Source organism: Thalassophryne amazonica, chromosome 8, assembly GCF_902500255.1.
Source record: "Thalassophryne amazonica chromosome 8, fThaAma1.1, whole genome shotgun sequence".
NCBI classification, from domain to species: domain Eukaryota; kingdom Metazoa; phylum Chordata; class Actinopteri; order Batrachoidiformes; family Batrachoididae; genus Thalassophryne; species Thalassophryne amazonica.
The window spans coordinates 114,341,458-114,356,793 of record NC_047110.1 but is presented as its reverse complement, the minus strand read 5'-3'; the positions used below and the strand labels follow the sequence as shown (position 1 = coordinate 114,356,793).

Here is a 15,336-nt window from a genome sequence, read left to right as displayed (position 1 = left end):
CAGCACTATCTGGTGCTACAGTCAGAGTCTCAGTCTTATTGGAATTTAACTGCAGACTGTTCTCAGTGAGCCATTCCTTAATTTTGGCCAAACAATTTGTGAGAGAGCAGAGTTTCTGTGGCTCAGTTGTCTTAAAAGAGCAGTACAGCTGCAGATCATCGGCATACAAATGATAGGACACATCACTGAACTGCTGGATCAGCTTGCTGAGAGGAAGGAGATACAACGAGAACAAAACAGGTCCCAAGATCGATCCCTGCGGCACACCCCACAGAAGATCTGCAGATTCCGACACTGCATTGCCCACCGTCACACTAAAAGTTCTACCAGTCAGGTAAGAGGTAAACCACTCTAAAACACAACCTGACATTCCAACCAAATCCCGCAATCTGTTTATCAGAATGCCATGGTCAACAGTATCAAACGCCAAAGACAGATCAAACAGAATCAGCACAGAACATTTGCCAGTGTCAGCTGCCATCATCATGTCACTAGACACCTTCAACAGGGCTGTTTCAGTAGAATGAAACTCACGGTACCCAGACTGAAAAGTGTCATGGATGTCGTTAGCCTGCAAAAACGATCTCAATTGAGCACAGACTACCTTTTCCAAGACTTTGGCCAAGAAAGGGGTTTTAGATATTGGCCTAAAGTTCTTGAGCTCTGTAGAATCCAATCCAGCTTTCTTTAACTGTGGCATGTTTAAAATAACAGGGAAACACACCACTCGACAAAGACTTATTAAACATTTTAGCAATGTAGGGCCCGATGGAGTCAAATACATTCACAAACAGTTTAAACGGAAGAACATCCAAAATACCAGAGGATGGCTTCACTTTATTCATGATGGTTGAGATATCCTCTACAGTAACAGGCTGAAATGAGGCCCAGCACTGAGTGGGAGGTTCCCACTGCTGGGGACCATGGCATGGAGACAGGTTGTCCTTTATAACTCTAACCTTATCAATAAAGAAATCCAGGAACTCCTCACAACTAGTTTTAGAGATAACAGGAGTGACGGCAGCAGGTGACACAAGAGAGCTGATTGTGTCAAAAAGCACTTTAGGATTTCTTTTATTGGAGGCAATCAGGCAATTAAAATAACTCGTCCTGGCCTCCTCTATCATCTTATTTAAGGAAGATATTAAGTCTCTTAAATGTAGCCTGTGAACCTCCAGTTTTGTTGACTTCCATAGGCGTTCAATCTGGCGACATGTTCTCCTTAGAGTCATAATCCCATCATTTATCCAAGGACAGAAACTTTCACGAGGAGCTTTACTAGCCTTAAGTGGTGCCACTTGATCCAAGATAGTGGCACAGTGGCTATTAAAGCTACTCATAAAACAATCAGTTTCAGTGAAATCATTAAAAAGTAAAGGGTTGAATTTATCACAGAAAAGTGTAGCTTTTGTCTCTGTGATAATTCTCCTTTCTGCCTTAGTAGAAACAGGTCGAGGCTCAGATGGCACCATCAAATCAAAGAAAACACAACAATGGTCACTCAGAAGAACATCCTCCACACATACATTGGTAATTTCCAGGCCCAGTGCAAAAACCAGATCCAACGTGTGACCCTTGTTGTGAGTGGGACCTGACACATACTGTTTAAAATGAAAAGCCTCTGTCATAGTTATAAGCTCTCTTGCTGAAGTAGAAGAATCAACATCAATCTGGAAATTAAAATCACCCAAAATTAAGACCTTTTCCAATCTAATTATAGACGATAAAAAGTCAGTAAAAGCCTTAAGAAAAGCCCCAGCAGGGCCAGGAGGTCAATAGATCAAAATACTATAAAATTTATGTGAGGAACCAACTTCCATCATGAGCGCCTCAAAAGAGGGTGCGTGGCTCGTATCCGACAGTCTGCATGTGTAGCGGTCCCGGTGCACAGCAGCCAGTCCTCCCCCCGCGCGACAGGGGCGGGGCTTACCCACCGCTAAGCAACCCGCAGGACAGAGCTCATTTAAATGAATGCATTCACTTTCCCTCTGCCAAGTTTCTGTGAGGAAAAGAAAGTCCAAGTTTTCCTGACAAAAAGCTCATTAATGGAGAACGCTTTATTTGAAATAGAGCGCGCATTCAATAATCCAATCCGACTCAACAATGAGGCGGTAGTCGAGTCCGCTGAACACAGCGGGATAGGCTGCAGACATCTCCCACGGTCACGTGAGGCACCACTGTACCAGCGAAACCCACGCTGCTCCCGAGATGTAAACACGGAAAACAGGGACGGACCCGGGACCCAAGCGACTCGTCCATCGGGGACCCAGTGATGTCCAGGCTGAGTCCTGCAACACAGAGGAGTGGTGGGATGCGTGAACAGGGCCACACCGCCAACCGTATGGTCCTGCAAGAGTGGAACCGGACGAAGCCACCTGTAGCTTTGGTATCCACGAGCCGCACGCCACACTCCTCGTCTGATCCGAACCTGGACACCCGCTCTGCAGCCTCTTCTCCTCTTTTTCGGACTACCTGGACGTCACCACAACATCAATCAATCAATCAACTTTTTTCTTATATAGCGCCAAATCACAACAAACAGTTGCCCCAAGGCGCTCCATATTGCAAGGCAAGGCCATACAATAACCATGAAAAACCCCAACGGTCAAAACGACCCCCTATGAGCAAGCACTTGGCTACAGTGGGAAGGAAAAACTCCCTTTTAACATCAGGTATTCCCGGGAGGAGGGGGAACACACAAACGGAGGTGGGAAAGTTTGCTTGTAGCTATCCCAGTCATGAAAGAGGCATTCCATTGTCTCTTTAATTTAAAAAAGAGAGTCGCGATCATAAATCTGTATTGCACTCACGCAATCACTATCCGTCAAAGCTGATATGACACAGCACACACAATCAGGAAAATAACAGAAAAACAACATGGTAACAGGCAAGCAGCAGCCGGAACACACACAGGCGCCATCTTGTCTTGTCTTGTCTTGTCTTGAGAAAAAAAGCTTGAAAGCTAGTAGCTGCATAATCAAATAAAGATTCAAAAGTTTATATCTGAAAGCAGAAGTTCACCTTTTTCATCAATGATAAAAGTTTTTGTCTTTTTTCCCTTTTCAGAATACTTTGTGTATAAATTCTTCTCAGTAGTTTTTCGTGGAGGTCAGGCGGTCAGTGTTAATAACACAAACAGAAGGTTGCTGGTTCAACGCCATCCGTGTCCATACCCCGTGGAATGTAGAGTCATGTCACGACAATGCCAGATCATTGTGCAGATCCAGAGAACTTGCTTGTTTTCCTCTGCTGCTTAACGACCGTCAAGTGTTCGGTGAAACCACCGAGAGCGTTACAGCCTCACTGAACGCTTTTATCGATGGTGTTGTTTGGATCCAGTTCACGCTGACGGCACTTAAACTGGTTTTTGTCCTGAACAGATGAGTCCTGGATGGGTTCCAGGCCACGGCGGTGAGTCCCTCATTGATGAAAGAGGGTTTATGTTATTTTGAACAGCTGATGGACACAGCAGATGGATCGACGCCTGCAAACAAATTTTTCAACACCAGTGAATCGGCGTCAGGTCGAGTCAATATTTGCCGTTGCCCGGGGGAAGCTCAATGTGAGGAGGAACACGAGAGGAAGCAGAACACAGACAACAAACATCAGTCTGACTCCGAGCTGGCGCTACCACAAACCCCCGTTTATTATTTCTGCAACACAGAATCTACAAAGAAGGCCTGACCGTTTACTCATTCAGTCTGCGGATTTGGAGGAGCCTAGGCTAGTAACCTATGAAGTGCTATGAATTGCATCCGCCCATTACATGATACATGACAAAAGACATAATCCTGCAAGTCAAGAGATTAAAAGAACATATAACGAAAATAAAAAGATTTTGCTTATAAAAGACCAGATGAACACTGCCACCTATTGGCTTGGAGCTGGTGTGGTTGTAGTTGCATGTACCGGCAGCTTAAAATGAGCTTGTCAATTTTTTCATTTCCAAAGCCTAGGCCTAGTAGCCATCTAGGTCTAGTCCTGGTAAACACCAAAGTCTAGGCTTGGTTGATACCAAAGTATAGGCCTGATAGGCACCAAGGCCTAAGTCTGGTAGACATCAAGTCCTAGGCCCAGTACCCATAAAGTCTCGGCCTGGCAGACACCAAAATCTAGATGTGGTTGACACCAATGCCTTGGCTTGGTAGACCCTAAGATCTAGGCCTGGTAGATACCAAAGTCTTGGTCTGGTTGACACCAAGGCCTAGGCCCGGTAGATACCAATGTCTAGTACTGGTTGGCACTAAGGCTTGTGCCTGGTAGACAACAAAGTCGAGATCTGGTACACACCAAAGTGTAGGCCTGGTTGACACCAAGGCCTATACCTGGTAGACACCAAAGTATAGACCCAGTAGAACCAACACCTAGGCCGGGTACACACTAATGTTTAAGGCTGGCTGACATCAAGGCTTAGTCCTGATAGACACCAAGGCCTAGGCCTGGTTGACACCAAAGTCTAGGCCTGGTAGACAACTGTATCTAGGTCTGGTACACACCAAAGTCTAGGCCTGGTAGACACCTAGGCCTGGTACACACCAAGGTCTAGGTCTGGTAGACTCCAACATCTAGGCCTGGTTAACACCACAGTCTATGCTTGGTTGACACCAAGTCTAGGGTTAGACCCTAACCCTAATCCTAGGCCTGCTAGTTTATGGGTGTAGGCATTAGCCTGTACTAGATGTCTGGCTTCTTGTGACTAGGAGCCGTTTGGAGGTTTAGTTGCTGACGTTTAAATATCTCTAAACAGACATACAGACAGGTGTGCTACCGAACATCTCCTGTCCTGAGGTTGGAGCATGCAGTTGCCTTTGCTTTGTGTTAAAAAGAGCAGGCCACAGAGCTGCAACAGTTTGACCTGTTGATATTAGAACGTCCATCAAATCCTTGAAGGCTAATTTAAATTTTTTTTTTTTATTTATTTTCAGATTTGTATAATTAACCTGCACAAGCAGGGCATTGTAATCACTTGTGTGTGTGTGTGTGTGTGTGTTTGTATGTGTGTTTGTCTGTCTGTGTGTGTGTGTCTGTGTGTGTCTGTCTGTGTGTGTCTGTCTGTGTGTCTGTCTGTGTGCGTGTGTGTTTGTCTGTCTGTGTGCATGTGTTTGTATGTGTGTTTGTCTGTGTGTGTGTCTGTGTGTGCTTGTGTTTGTATGTGTGTTTGTCTGTGTGTGTGTGTGTGTCTGTGTGTGCTTGTGTTTGTATGTGTGTTTGTCTGTGTGTGTTTGTGTGTGCTTGTGTTTGTATGTGTGTTTGTCTGTGTGTGTGTTTGTCTGTGTGTGTGTCTGTGTGTGCTTGTGTTTGTATGTGTGTTTGTCTGTGTGTGTGTTTGTCTGTGTGTGTGTCTGTGTGTGCTTGTGTTTGTATGTGTGTTTGTCTGTGTGTGTGTGTGTTTGTGTGTGTGTGTGTGTGTGCGTGCGTGTGTTTGTATGTGTGTCTGTGTGTGTGTGTGTGTGTGTTTGTGTGTGTGTCTGTGTGTGTGTGTGTTTGTGTGTCTGTGTGTGTGTGTGTCTGTGTGTGTTTGTGTGTGTGTCTGTGTGTGTGTGTGTTTGTGTGTCTGTGTGTGTGTGTGTCTGTGTGTGTGTGTGTGTCTGTGTGTTTGTCTGTGTGTGTGTGTGTGTCTGTGTGTGTTTGTGTGTGCGTGTGTGTGTGTGTGTCTGTGTGTGTGTGTGTGTCTGTGTGTGTTTGTGTGTGCGTGTGTGTGTGTGTCTGTGTGTGTGTGTGTGTGTCTGTGTGTGTTTGTGTGTGCGTGTGTGTGTGTGTCTGTGTGTGTGTGTGTGTGTCTGTGTGTGTTTGTGTCTGTGTGCGTGTGTGTGTGTGTCTGTGTGTCTGTCTGTGTGTGTTTGTGTGTGCGTGTGTGTGTGTGTCTTTGTGTCTGTCTGTGTGTGTTTGTGTGTGCGTGTGTGTGTGTGTCTGTCTGTGTGTGTCTGTGTGTGTTTGTCTGTCTGTGTGTGTGTGTCTGTGTGTGTGTCTGTGTGTGTCTGTCTGTGTGTGTGTGTCTGTGTGTGTGTCTGTGTGTGTGTGTGTGTCTGTGTGTGTCTGTCTGTGTGTGTCTGTGTGTGTGTCTGTGTGTGTGTGTGTGTCTGTGTCTGTCTGTGTGTGTGTGTCTGTGTGTGTGTCTGTGTGTGTGTGTGTGTCTGTGTGTGTGTGTGTCTGTGTGTCTGTCTGTGTGTGTTTGTGTGTGCGTGTGTGTGTGTGTCTGTCTGTGTGTGTCTGTGTGTGTTTGTCTGTCTGTGTGTGTGTGTCTGTGTGTGTGTGTGTCTGTGTGTGTCTGTCTGTGTGTGTGTGTCTGTGTGTGTGTGTGTGTCTGTGTCTGTCTGTGTGTGTGTGTCTGTGTGTGTGTGTCTGTGTGTGTGTGTGTGTGTGTGTGTGTGTGTCTGTCTGTGTGTGTGTTTCAGATGTTGAGTCTTTGTAATTGATAGTATGAATATTTGTCGCAGCCTTTCAGACCGTCTTAATTTTCCTTTTATTTTATTTTGTTTTATTTGCATTTGGTGTTTCAGTTTGAAATCGTTCTTGATGCAGAATTCAGTTTGTTGTTGTATCTTGAACTTTTTGTTCATTGAACATTTTTTTATGTAGCTTAAAATAGGAGTTTTTTTTTCTAAATAACTGTGTGTTGTTTTGTGTTCGGACCCGTCACTCTGCTCCTATCATTCTGATTTCTTTTTTTTTTTTTTTTAGTGCGGGTGGATGTTGACGGAGAGTTCTACATCAACGGAGGGGGCCTCGGGTCAAAGTTCAAGCTGGGCCGTATCACCTTCCACTGGGGGCGCTGTAACGCCTCCTCTGATGGCTCTGAACACAGTCTGGATGGAGTCAAATACCCTCTGGAGGTAAAACCGCTCATGAGTTAGTGACGCTCTCTAAACCGCCTTTTGATCTGGATCCAGTGATGGAACCAGAGGTCCTGAACTCAGCTAAGATCCAAAATGAAGAAGCAACAAACCCACACAAGTCCGCGACATCTGACTTGTCTTCTTTACAGCATTCATTTTATGTCCTGTCTCACAACACACACATCCTGCAATCTTTCTGGTGTTCTTTGAACGCATTTCTCGAACTAATGCGACACCGGCGGGACTAATGTGATAAACACAACTACCTCAAAACTGCCACCCGTAATGTGACACCGCAGCAACTAACACGATCTGATCTGCAGAGGGCAGTACAACGAACAGTCAACCACTACGACAGTAAAGTAAAGAAGAAGTTCATAAATAACTTAAATGACCTCAATTGTGCTACGTCTTTCTTTGAAATTTGTTTGACTGACTTTAAGAAACAACAACAATAATTTATATTTAAGTTTAGCTCATTAGTGTGCGATACAACACAAAAACAAAAAAAGTAAAAACCAAACCAAAAATTAGGAACAGGATTCCAAAAAACAAACTGAGACAAATCATCAGTGTGATGGAGTGAAACAAAGAGATTTAAACGCTTTCTGTCATCAACAGATCCTCGGGAAGGCTGAAGGCATCCTGTCTTTGTCAGGTCGGGTTCTTTCAGGAGAGTTTTCTCTGCTGCCTTCAGGACGCCGTGATGCTTCAGCAGTTTGGAGAACCAAAATAAAATCAAATCAAGTTTATTTATATAGCGCCAAATCACAACAAACAGTTGCCCCAAGGCGCTTTATATTGTAAGGCAAAAGCCATACAATAATTAAAGAAAAACCCCAACGGTCAAAACAACCCCCTGTGAGCAAGCACTTGGCGACAGTGGGAAGGAAAGGACCGTTTAAAAAAAAAAGTTGTTTATCCCTTTGGCGATTTGACTTTTAAATGCTCCGTAGGTCTGGTGTGTTTTTATTTATTTATTTATTGGCTATTTATTTGAACTCCTTGAGTCTGTTTTTATCTGTTTTTATTTGTTTTATTGTTCTTATATACTGTTATATGTTATTGTGGTTTTTATGGTGTAAAAACTGTAAAAAGACAGTTGTTTTATGTAATTTACTGCCCCTTTCCAAGAACCAAACCATTATTTTCTTCAGTTGAGTTTGTTAAAAGTCACGATAAACACCAGGCCTGGGACCCTCATAGATGACATCCATCTTGTGAAGTGACCACGAATGTAGGTTGTACAACACTTTTACACTAGGTGGCCGTTACAGTGGGTGTGGTTTAGTCTCTTAGGTTGTCCCGAGTTATGAGGTGGTGTCTTACCCATCATAAGCCATCCTGCCTTCCATACTCACCTGACACAACATGCCAAAAAGACAGGGGCACCACGGTGTGAGAGGGCACTACCATTCAAGGTGTCACGTCCAAATTGTCACTGATCTTTAAATTCATAGGCTCATTGAATGTGAATTGAATTATCTCCCCATCAATTTCCCAAAGATTAATCTGTTGGATAAACCTGAACAATTCTGCACTCAACCAACAACAAATGATTATTACATTCCCATATCAAATGGAATAAGGACAAGATCAGATACAAAGGTCATAAAGGCAACAATAACAATGAAAATAAGGAGCTCATCAAGTGTCGCGGGAAACTCTTAGTGTTCATCATGAAAATTGTCCACCACAAGGTCAATTCAGAATCAGAAGAAATTTATTGTCATTGCCAGTGAACAGGATTCACAGACTTTGCTTCGGTACAATGGTGCAACATTAAGAAGAGATAAAATGCTAAGATAAAATATAACATGTGTCAAAATAAGATAAAATATAAGATAAAAAAAAAAGAAATATGAAAGGCTGTGTGCAACAGAAAAACAGACAAACAGAAAAAACAGTGCAGTGGGAGGAGTGCAATTAAAAACCAAAGTACATTGTCTAAAGTGACCGGTGACAAGATGATAAAGTGACAGAGTTAAGGTTAAGGTGACTGAGTTATGAGGTGTTCATGAGTCTAACGGCAGAGGGGAAGAAACTGTTCTTATGGTGGGAGGTTCTGGTCCGGATGGACCGTAGCCTCCTGCCCGAGGGGAGTGGTTTGAATAGACCGTGTGCAGGGTGAGAAGGGTCAGCTGTGAACTGTCCAGATTTCCAATTGACCTTTGATATCTGGGTCAAGGTCATATGTGTAAAGACACACGGAGTCCATGTCAATGTTCCCACTATTTCATGGCGGGGGGCGAAAGGTGGATCTGTTCTGGACCTGCTGTGGTGAAGTTCAGCAGACGGCTGCAGCTGAATAAAAAAAAAAAGCTTAATTTACGTTACGTTATGTTACTTTGAGATCAGCTTTACATAACTGATTCAAAATAAAAATCTTACATTTGATTTTTCTTGTTTGTTTTTCTTTTGAAAAAGCTTGCTAACGCTTTCGTTTTTATTTTTTTTATTTTTATTTTATTTTAGCACCGTTGTCGTGCGTTCGCTGTTGTCGTGCGTTTCCTGTGCTGCTTCATGGCCTGTTTGGTGCCTTGATTGGGGCACTCCTTCTGCTGAATCACCTCTAAATTATTTACACATTATTCACTTTGTGTGTTTTTAGGAATCCGCTAGGTAGCGTAGCTACTAGCTCTTAGCCGATTTAGCATGGCGGCTTCTCCTGTCTCTCCTGCACTTTTCTGCTCTGGGTGTGAAATGTTTAGTTATTCCTCGGCCTCTTTTAGCAGTAACGGTACTTGTAATAAGTGCAGCTTATTCGTAGCTTTGGAGGCCAGGCTGGGCGAATTGGAGACTCGGCTCCGCACCGTGGAAAATTCTACAGCTAGCCAGGCCCCTGTAGTCGGTGCGGACCAAGGTAGCTTAGCCGCCGTTAGTTCCCCCCTGGCAGATCCCGGGCAGTCGGGAAAGCAGGCTGACTGGGTGACTGTGAGGAGGAAGCGTAGCCCTAAACAGAAGCCCCGTGTACACCGTCAACCCGTTCACATCTCTAACCGTTTTTCCCCACTCGACGACACACCCGCCAAGGATCAAACTCTGGTTATTGGCGACTGTTTTGAGAAATGTGAAGTTAGCGACACCAGCAACCATAGTCAATTGTCTTCCGGGGGCCAGAGCAGGCGACATTGAAGGAAATTTGAAATTGCTGGCTAAGGCTAAGCGTAAATTTGGTAAGATTGTAATTCACGTTGGCAGTAATGACACTCGGTTGCGCCAATCGGAGGTCACTAAAATTAACATTGAATCGATGTGTAACTTTGCAAAAACAATGTCGGACTCTGTTGTTTTCTCTGGGCCCCTCCCCAATCAGACCGGGAGTGACATGTTTAGCCGCATGTTCTCCTTGAATTGCTGGCTGTCTGAGTGGTGTCCAAAAAATGAGGTGGGCTTCATTGATAATTGGCAAAGCTTCTGGGGAAAACCTGGTCTTGTTAGGAGAGACGGCATCCATCCCACTTTGGATGGAGCAGCTCTCATTTCTAGAAATCTGGCCAATTTTCTTGGATCCTCCAAACTGTGACTGTCCAGCGTTGGGACCAGGAGGCAGAGTTGTAGTCTTACACACCTCTCTGCAGCTTCTCTCCCCCTGCCATCCCCTCATTACCCCATCCCCGTAGAGACGGTGCCTGCTCCCAGACCACCAATAACCAGTAAAAATCTATTTAAGCATAAAAATTCAAAAAGAAAAAATAATATAGCACCTTCAATTGCACCACAGACTAAAACAGTTAAATGTGGTCTATTAAACATTAGGTCTCTCTCTTCTAAGTCCTTGTTGGTAAATGATATAATAATTGATCAACGTATTGATTTATTCTGCCTAACAGAAACCTGGTTACAGCAGGATGAATATGTTAGTTTAAATGAGTCAACACCCCCGAGTCACACTAACTGTCAGAATGCTCGTAGCACGGGCCGGGGCGGAGGATTAGCAGCAATCTTCCATTCCAGCTTATTAATTAATCAAAAACCTAGACAGAGCTTTAATTCATTTGAAAGCTTGTCTCTTAGTCTTGTCCATCCAAATTGGAAGTCCCAAAAACCAGTTTTATTTGTTATTATCTATCGTCCACCTGGTCGTTACTGTGAGTTTCTCTGTGAATTTTCAGACCTTTTGTCTGACTTAGTGCTTAGCTCAGACAAGATAATTATAGTGGGCGATTTTAACATCCACACAGATGCTGAGAATGACAGCCTCAACACTGCATTTAATCTATTATTAGACTCTATCGGCTTTGCTCAAAAAGTAAATGAGTCCACCCACCACTTTAATCATATCTTAGATCTTGTTCTGACTTATGGTATGGAAATAGAAGACTTAACAGTATTCCCTGAAAACTCCCTTCTGTCTGATCATTTTTTAATATCATTTACATTTACCCTGATGGACTACCCTGCAGTGGGGAATAAGTTTCATTACACTAGAAGTCTTTCAGAAAGCGCTGTAACTAGGTTTAAGGATATGATTCCTTCTTTATGTTCTCTAATGTCATATACCAACACAGAGCAGAGTAGCTACCTAAACTCTGTAAGGGAGTTAGAGTATCTCGTCAATAGTTTTACATCCTCATTGAAGACAACTTTGGATGCTGTAGCTCCTCTGAAAAAGAGAGCTTTAAATCAGAAGTGTCTGACTCCGTGGTATAACTCACAAACTCGTAGCTTAAAGCAGATAACCCGTAAGTTGGAGAGGAAATGGCGTCTCACTAATTTAGAAGATCTTCACTTAGCCTGGAAAAAGAGTTTGTTGCTCTATAAGAAAGCCCTCCGTGAAGCTAGGACATCTTTCTACTCATCACTAATTGAAGAAAATAAGAACAACCCCAGGTTTCTTTTCAGCACTGTAACCAGGCTGACAAAGAGTCAGAGCTCTATTGAGCTGAGTATTCCTTTAACTTTAACTAGTGATGACTTCATGACTTTCTTTGCTAACAAAATTTTGACTATTAGAGAAAAAATTACTCATAACCATCCCAAAGATGTATCGTTATCTTTGGCTGCTTTCAGTGATGCCGGTATTTGGTTAGACTCTTTCTCTCCGATTGTTCTGCCTGAGTTATTTTCATTAGTTACTTCATCCAAACCATCAACATGCTTATTAGACCCCATTCCTGCCAGGCTGCTCAAGGAAGTCCTACCATTATTTAATGCTTCAATCTTAAATATGATCAATCTATCTTTGTTAGTTGGTTATGTACCACAGGCCTTTAAGGTGGCAGTAATTAAACCATTACTTAAAAAGCCATCACTTGACCCAGCTATCTTAGCTAATTATAGGCCAATCTCCAACCTTCCTTTTCTCTCAAAGATTCTTGAGAGGGTAGTTGTAAAACAGCTAACTGATCACCTGCAGAGGAATGGTCTATTTGAAGAGTTTCAGTCAGGTTTTAGAATTCATCATAGTACAGAAACAGCATTAGTGAAGGTTACAAATGATCTTCTTATGGCTTCGGACAGTGGACTTATCTCTGTGCTTGTTCTGTTGGACCTCAGTGCTGCTTTTGATACTGTTGACCATAAAATTTTATTACAGAGATTAGAGCATGTCATAGGTATTAAAGGCATTGCGCTGCGGTGGTTTGAATCATATTTGTCTAATAGATTACAGTTTGTTCATGTAAATGGGGAATCTTCTTCACAGACTAAAGTTAATTATGGAGTTACACAAGGTTCTGTGCTAGGACCAATTTTATTCACTTTATACATGCTTCCCTTGGGCAGTATTATTAGACGGTATTGCTTAAATTTTCATTGTTACGCAGATGATACCCAGCTTTATCTATCCATGAAGCCAGAGGATACACACCAATTAGCTAAACTGCAGGATTGTCTTACAGACATAAAGACATGGATGACCTCTAATTTCCTGCTTTTAAACTCAGATAAAACTGAAGTTATTGTACTTGGCCCCACAAATCTTAGAAGCATGGTGTCTAACCAGATTGTTACTCTGGATGGCATTTCCCTGATCTCTAGTAATACTGTGAGAAATCTTGGAGTTATTTTTGATCAGGATATGTCATTCAAAGCGCATATTAAACAAATATGTAGGACTGCCTTTTTGCATTTACGCAATATTTCTAAAATCAGAAAGGTCTTGTCTCAGAGTGATGCTGAAAAACTAATTCATGCATTTATTTCTTCTAGGCTGGACTATTGTAATTCATTATTATCAGGTTGTCCTAAAAGTTCCCTAAAAAGCCTTCAGTTGGTTCAGAATGCTGCAGCTAGAGTACTGACGGGGACTAGAAGGAGAGAGCATATCTCACCCATATTGGCCTCTCTTCATTGGCTTCCTGTTAATTCTAGAATAGAATTTAAAATTCTTCTTCTTACTTATAAGGTTTTGAATAATCAGGTCCCATCTTATCTTAGGGACCTCGTAGTACCATATTACCCCATTAGAGCGCTTCGCTCTCAGACTGCGGGCTTACTTGTGGTTCCTAGGGTTTGTAAGAGTAGAATGGGAGGCAGAGCCTTCAGCTTTCAGGCTCCTCTCCTGTGGAACCAGCTCCCAATTCAGATCAGGGAGACAGATACCCTCTCTACTTTTAAGATTAGGCTTAAAACTTTCCTTTTTGCTAAGGCTTATAGTTAGGGCTGGATCGGGTGACCCTGGACCATCCCTTGGTTATGTTGCTTTAGACGTAGACTGTGGGGGGTTCCCATGATGCACTGTTTCTTTCTTTTTTTGCTCCGTATGCATCACTCTGCATTTAATCATTAGTGATCGATCTCTGCCCCCCTTCTCGGCATGTCTTTTTCCTGGTTCTTTCCCTCAGCCCCAACCAGTCTCAGCAGAAGACTGCCCCTCCCTGAGCCTGGTTCTGCTGGAGGTTTCTTCCTGTTAAAAGGGAGTTTTTCCTTCCCACTGTGGCCAAGTGCTTGCTCATAGGGGGTCGTTTTGACCGTTGGGGTTTTTCATGGTTATTGTATGGCCTTGCCTTGCAATATGGAGCGCCTTGGGGCAACTGTTTGTTGTGATTTGGCGCTATATAAGAAAAAAGTTGATTGATTGATTGATTAGTTACTTCATCCAAACCATCAACATGCTTATTAGACCCCATTCCTGCCAGGCTGCTCAAGGAAGTCCTACCATTATTTAATGCTTCAATCTTAAATATGATCAATCTATCTTTGTTAGTTGGTTATGTACTACAGGCCTTTAAGGTGGCAGTAATTAAACCATTACTTAAAAAGCCATCACTTGACCCAGCTATCTTAGCTAATTATAGGCCAATCTCCAACCTTCCTTTTCTCTCAAAGATTCTTGAGAGGGTAGTTGTAAAACAGCTAACTGATCATCTGCAGAGGAATGGTCTATTTGAAGAGTTTCAGTCAGGTTTTACAATTCATCATAGTACAGAAACAGCATTAGTGAAGGTTACAAATGATCTTCTTATGGCTTCGGACAGTGGACTTATCTCTGTGCTTGTTCTGTTGGACCTCAGTGCTGCTTTTGATACTGTTGACCATAAAATTTTATTACAGAGATTAGAGCATGTCATAGGTATTAAAGGCACTGCGCTGCGGTGGTTTGAATCATATTTGTCTAATAGATTACAGTTTGTTCATGTAAATGGGGAATCTTCTTCACAGACTAAAGTTAATTATGGAGTTCCTCAAGGTTCTGTGCTAGGACCAATTTTATTCACTTTATACATGCTTCCCTTAGGCAGTATTATTAGACGGTATTGCTTAAATTTTCATTGTTACGCAGATGATACCCAGCTTTATCTATCCATGAAGCCAGAGGATACACACCAATTAGCTAAACTGCAGGATTGTCTTACAGACATAAAGACATGGATGACCTCTAATTTCCTGCTTTTAAACTCAGATAAAACTGAAGTTATTGTACTTGGCCCCACAAATCTTAGAAGCATGGTGTCTAACCAGATCGTTACTCTGGATGGCATTTCCCTGATCTCTAGTAATACTGTGAGAAATCTTGGAGTCATTTTTGATCAGGATATGTCATTCAAAGCGCATATTAAACAAATATGTAGGACTGCCTTTTTGCATTTACGCAATATCTCTAAAATCAGAAAGGTCTTGTCTCAGAGTGATGCTGAAAAACTAATTCATGCACTTATTTCCTCTAGGCTGGACTATTGTAATTCATTATTATCAGGTTGTCCTAAAAGTTCCCTAAAAAGCCTTCAGTTGGTTCAGAATGCTGCAGCTAGAGTACTGACGGGGACTAGCAGGAGAGAGCATATCTCACCCGTGTTGGCCTCTCTTCGTTGGCTTCCTGTTAATTCTAGAATAGAATTTAAAATTCTTCTTCTTACTTATAAGGTTTTGAATCATCAGGTCCCATCTTATCTTAGGGACCTCGTAGTACCATATTACCCCATTAGAGCGCTTCGCTCTCAGACTGCGGGCTTACTTGTAGTTCCTAGGGTTTGTAAGAGTAGAATGGGAGGCAGAGCCTTCAGCTTTCAGGCTCCTCTCCTGTGGAACCAGCTCCCAATTCAGATCAGGGAGACAG

General features: G+C 42.8%; 1 protein-coding gene across 1 annotated transcript in view; it reads left to right on the top strand.

Moving 5' to 3' along the window:
- The window catches only part of LOC117514994 (receptor-type tyrosine-protein phosphatase zeta-like), a 233,993-nt gene that overhangs the window by 110,124 nt on the left and 108,533 nt on the right, over window positions 1-15,336 (top strand). Inside the window, 1 exon segment of the mRNA XM_034175555.1 lies at window positions 6,682-6,833. Coding sequence (XP_034031446.1) covers window positions 6,682-6,833 — 152 coding nt within the window.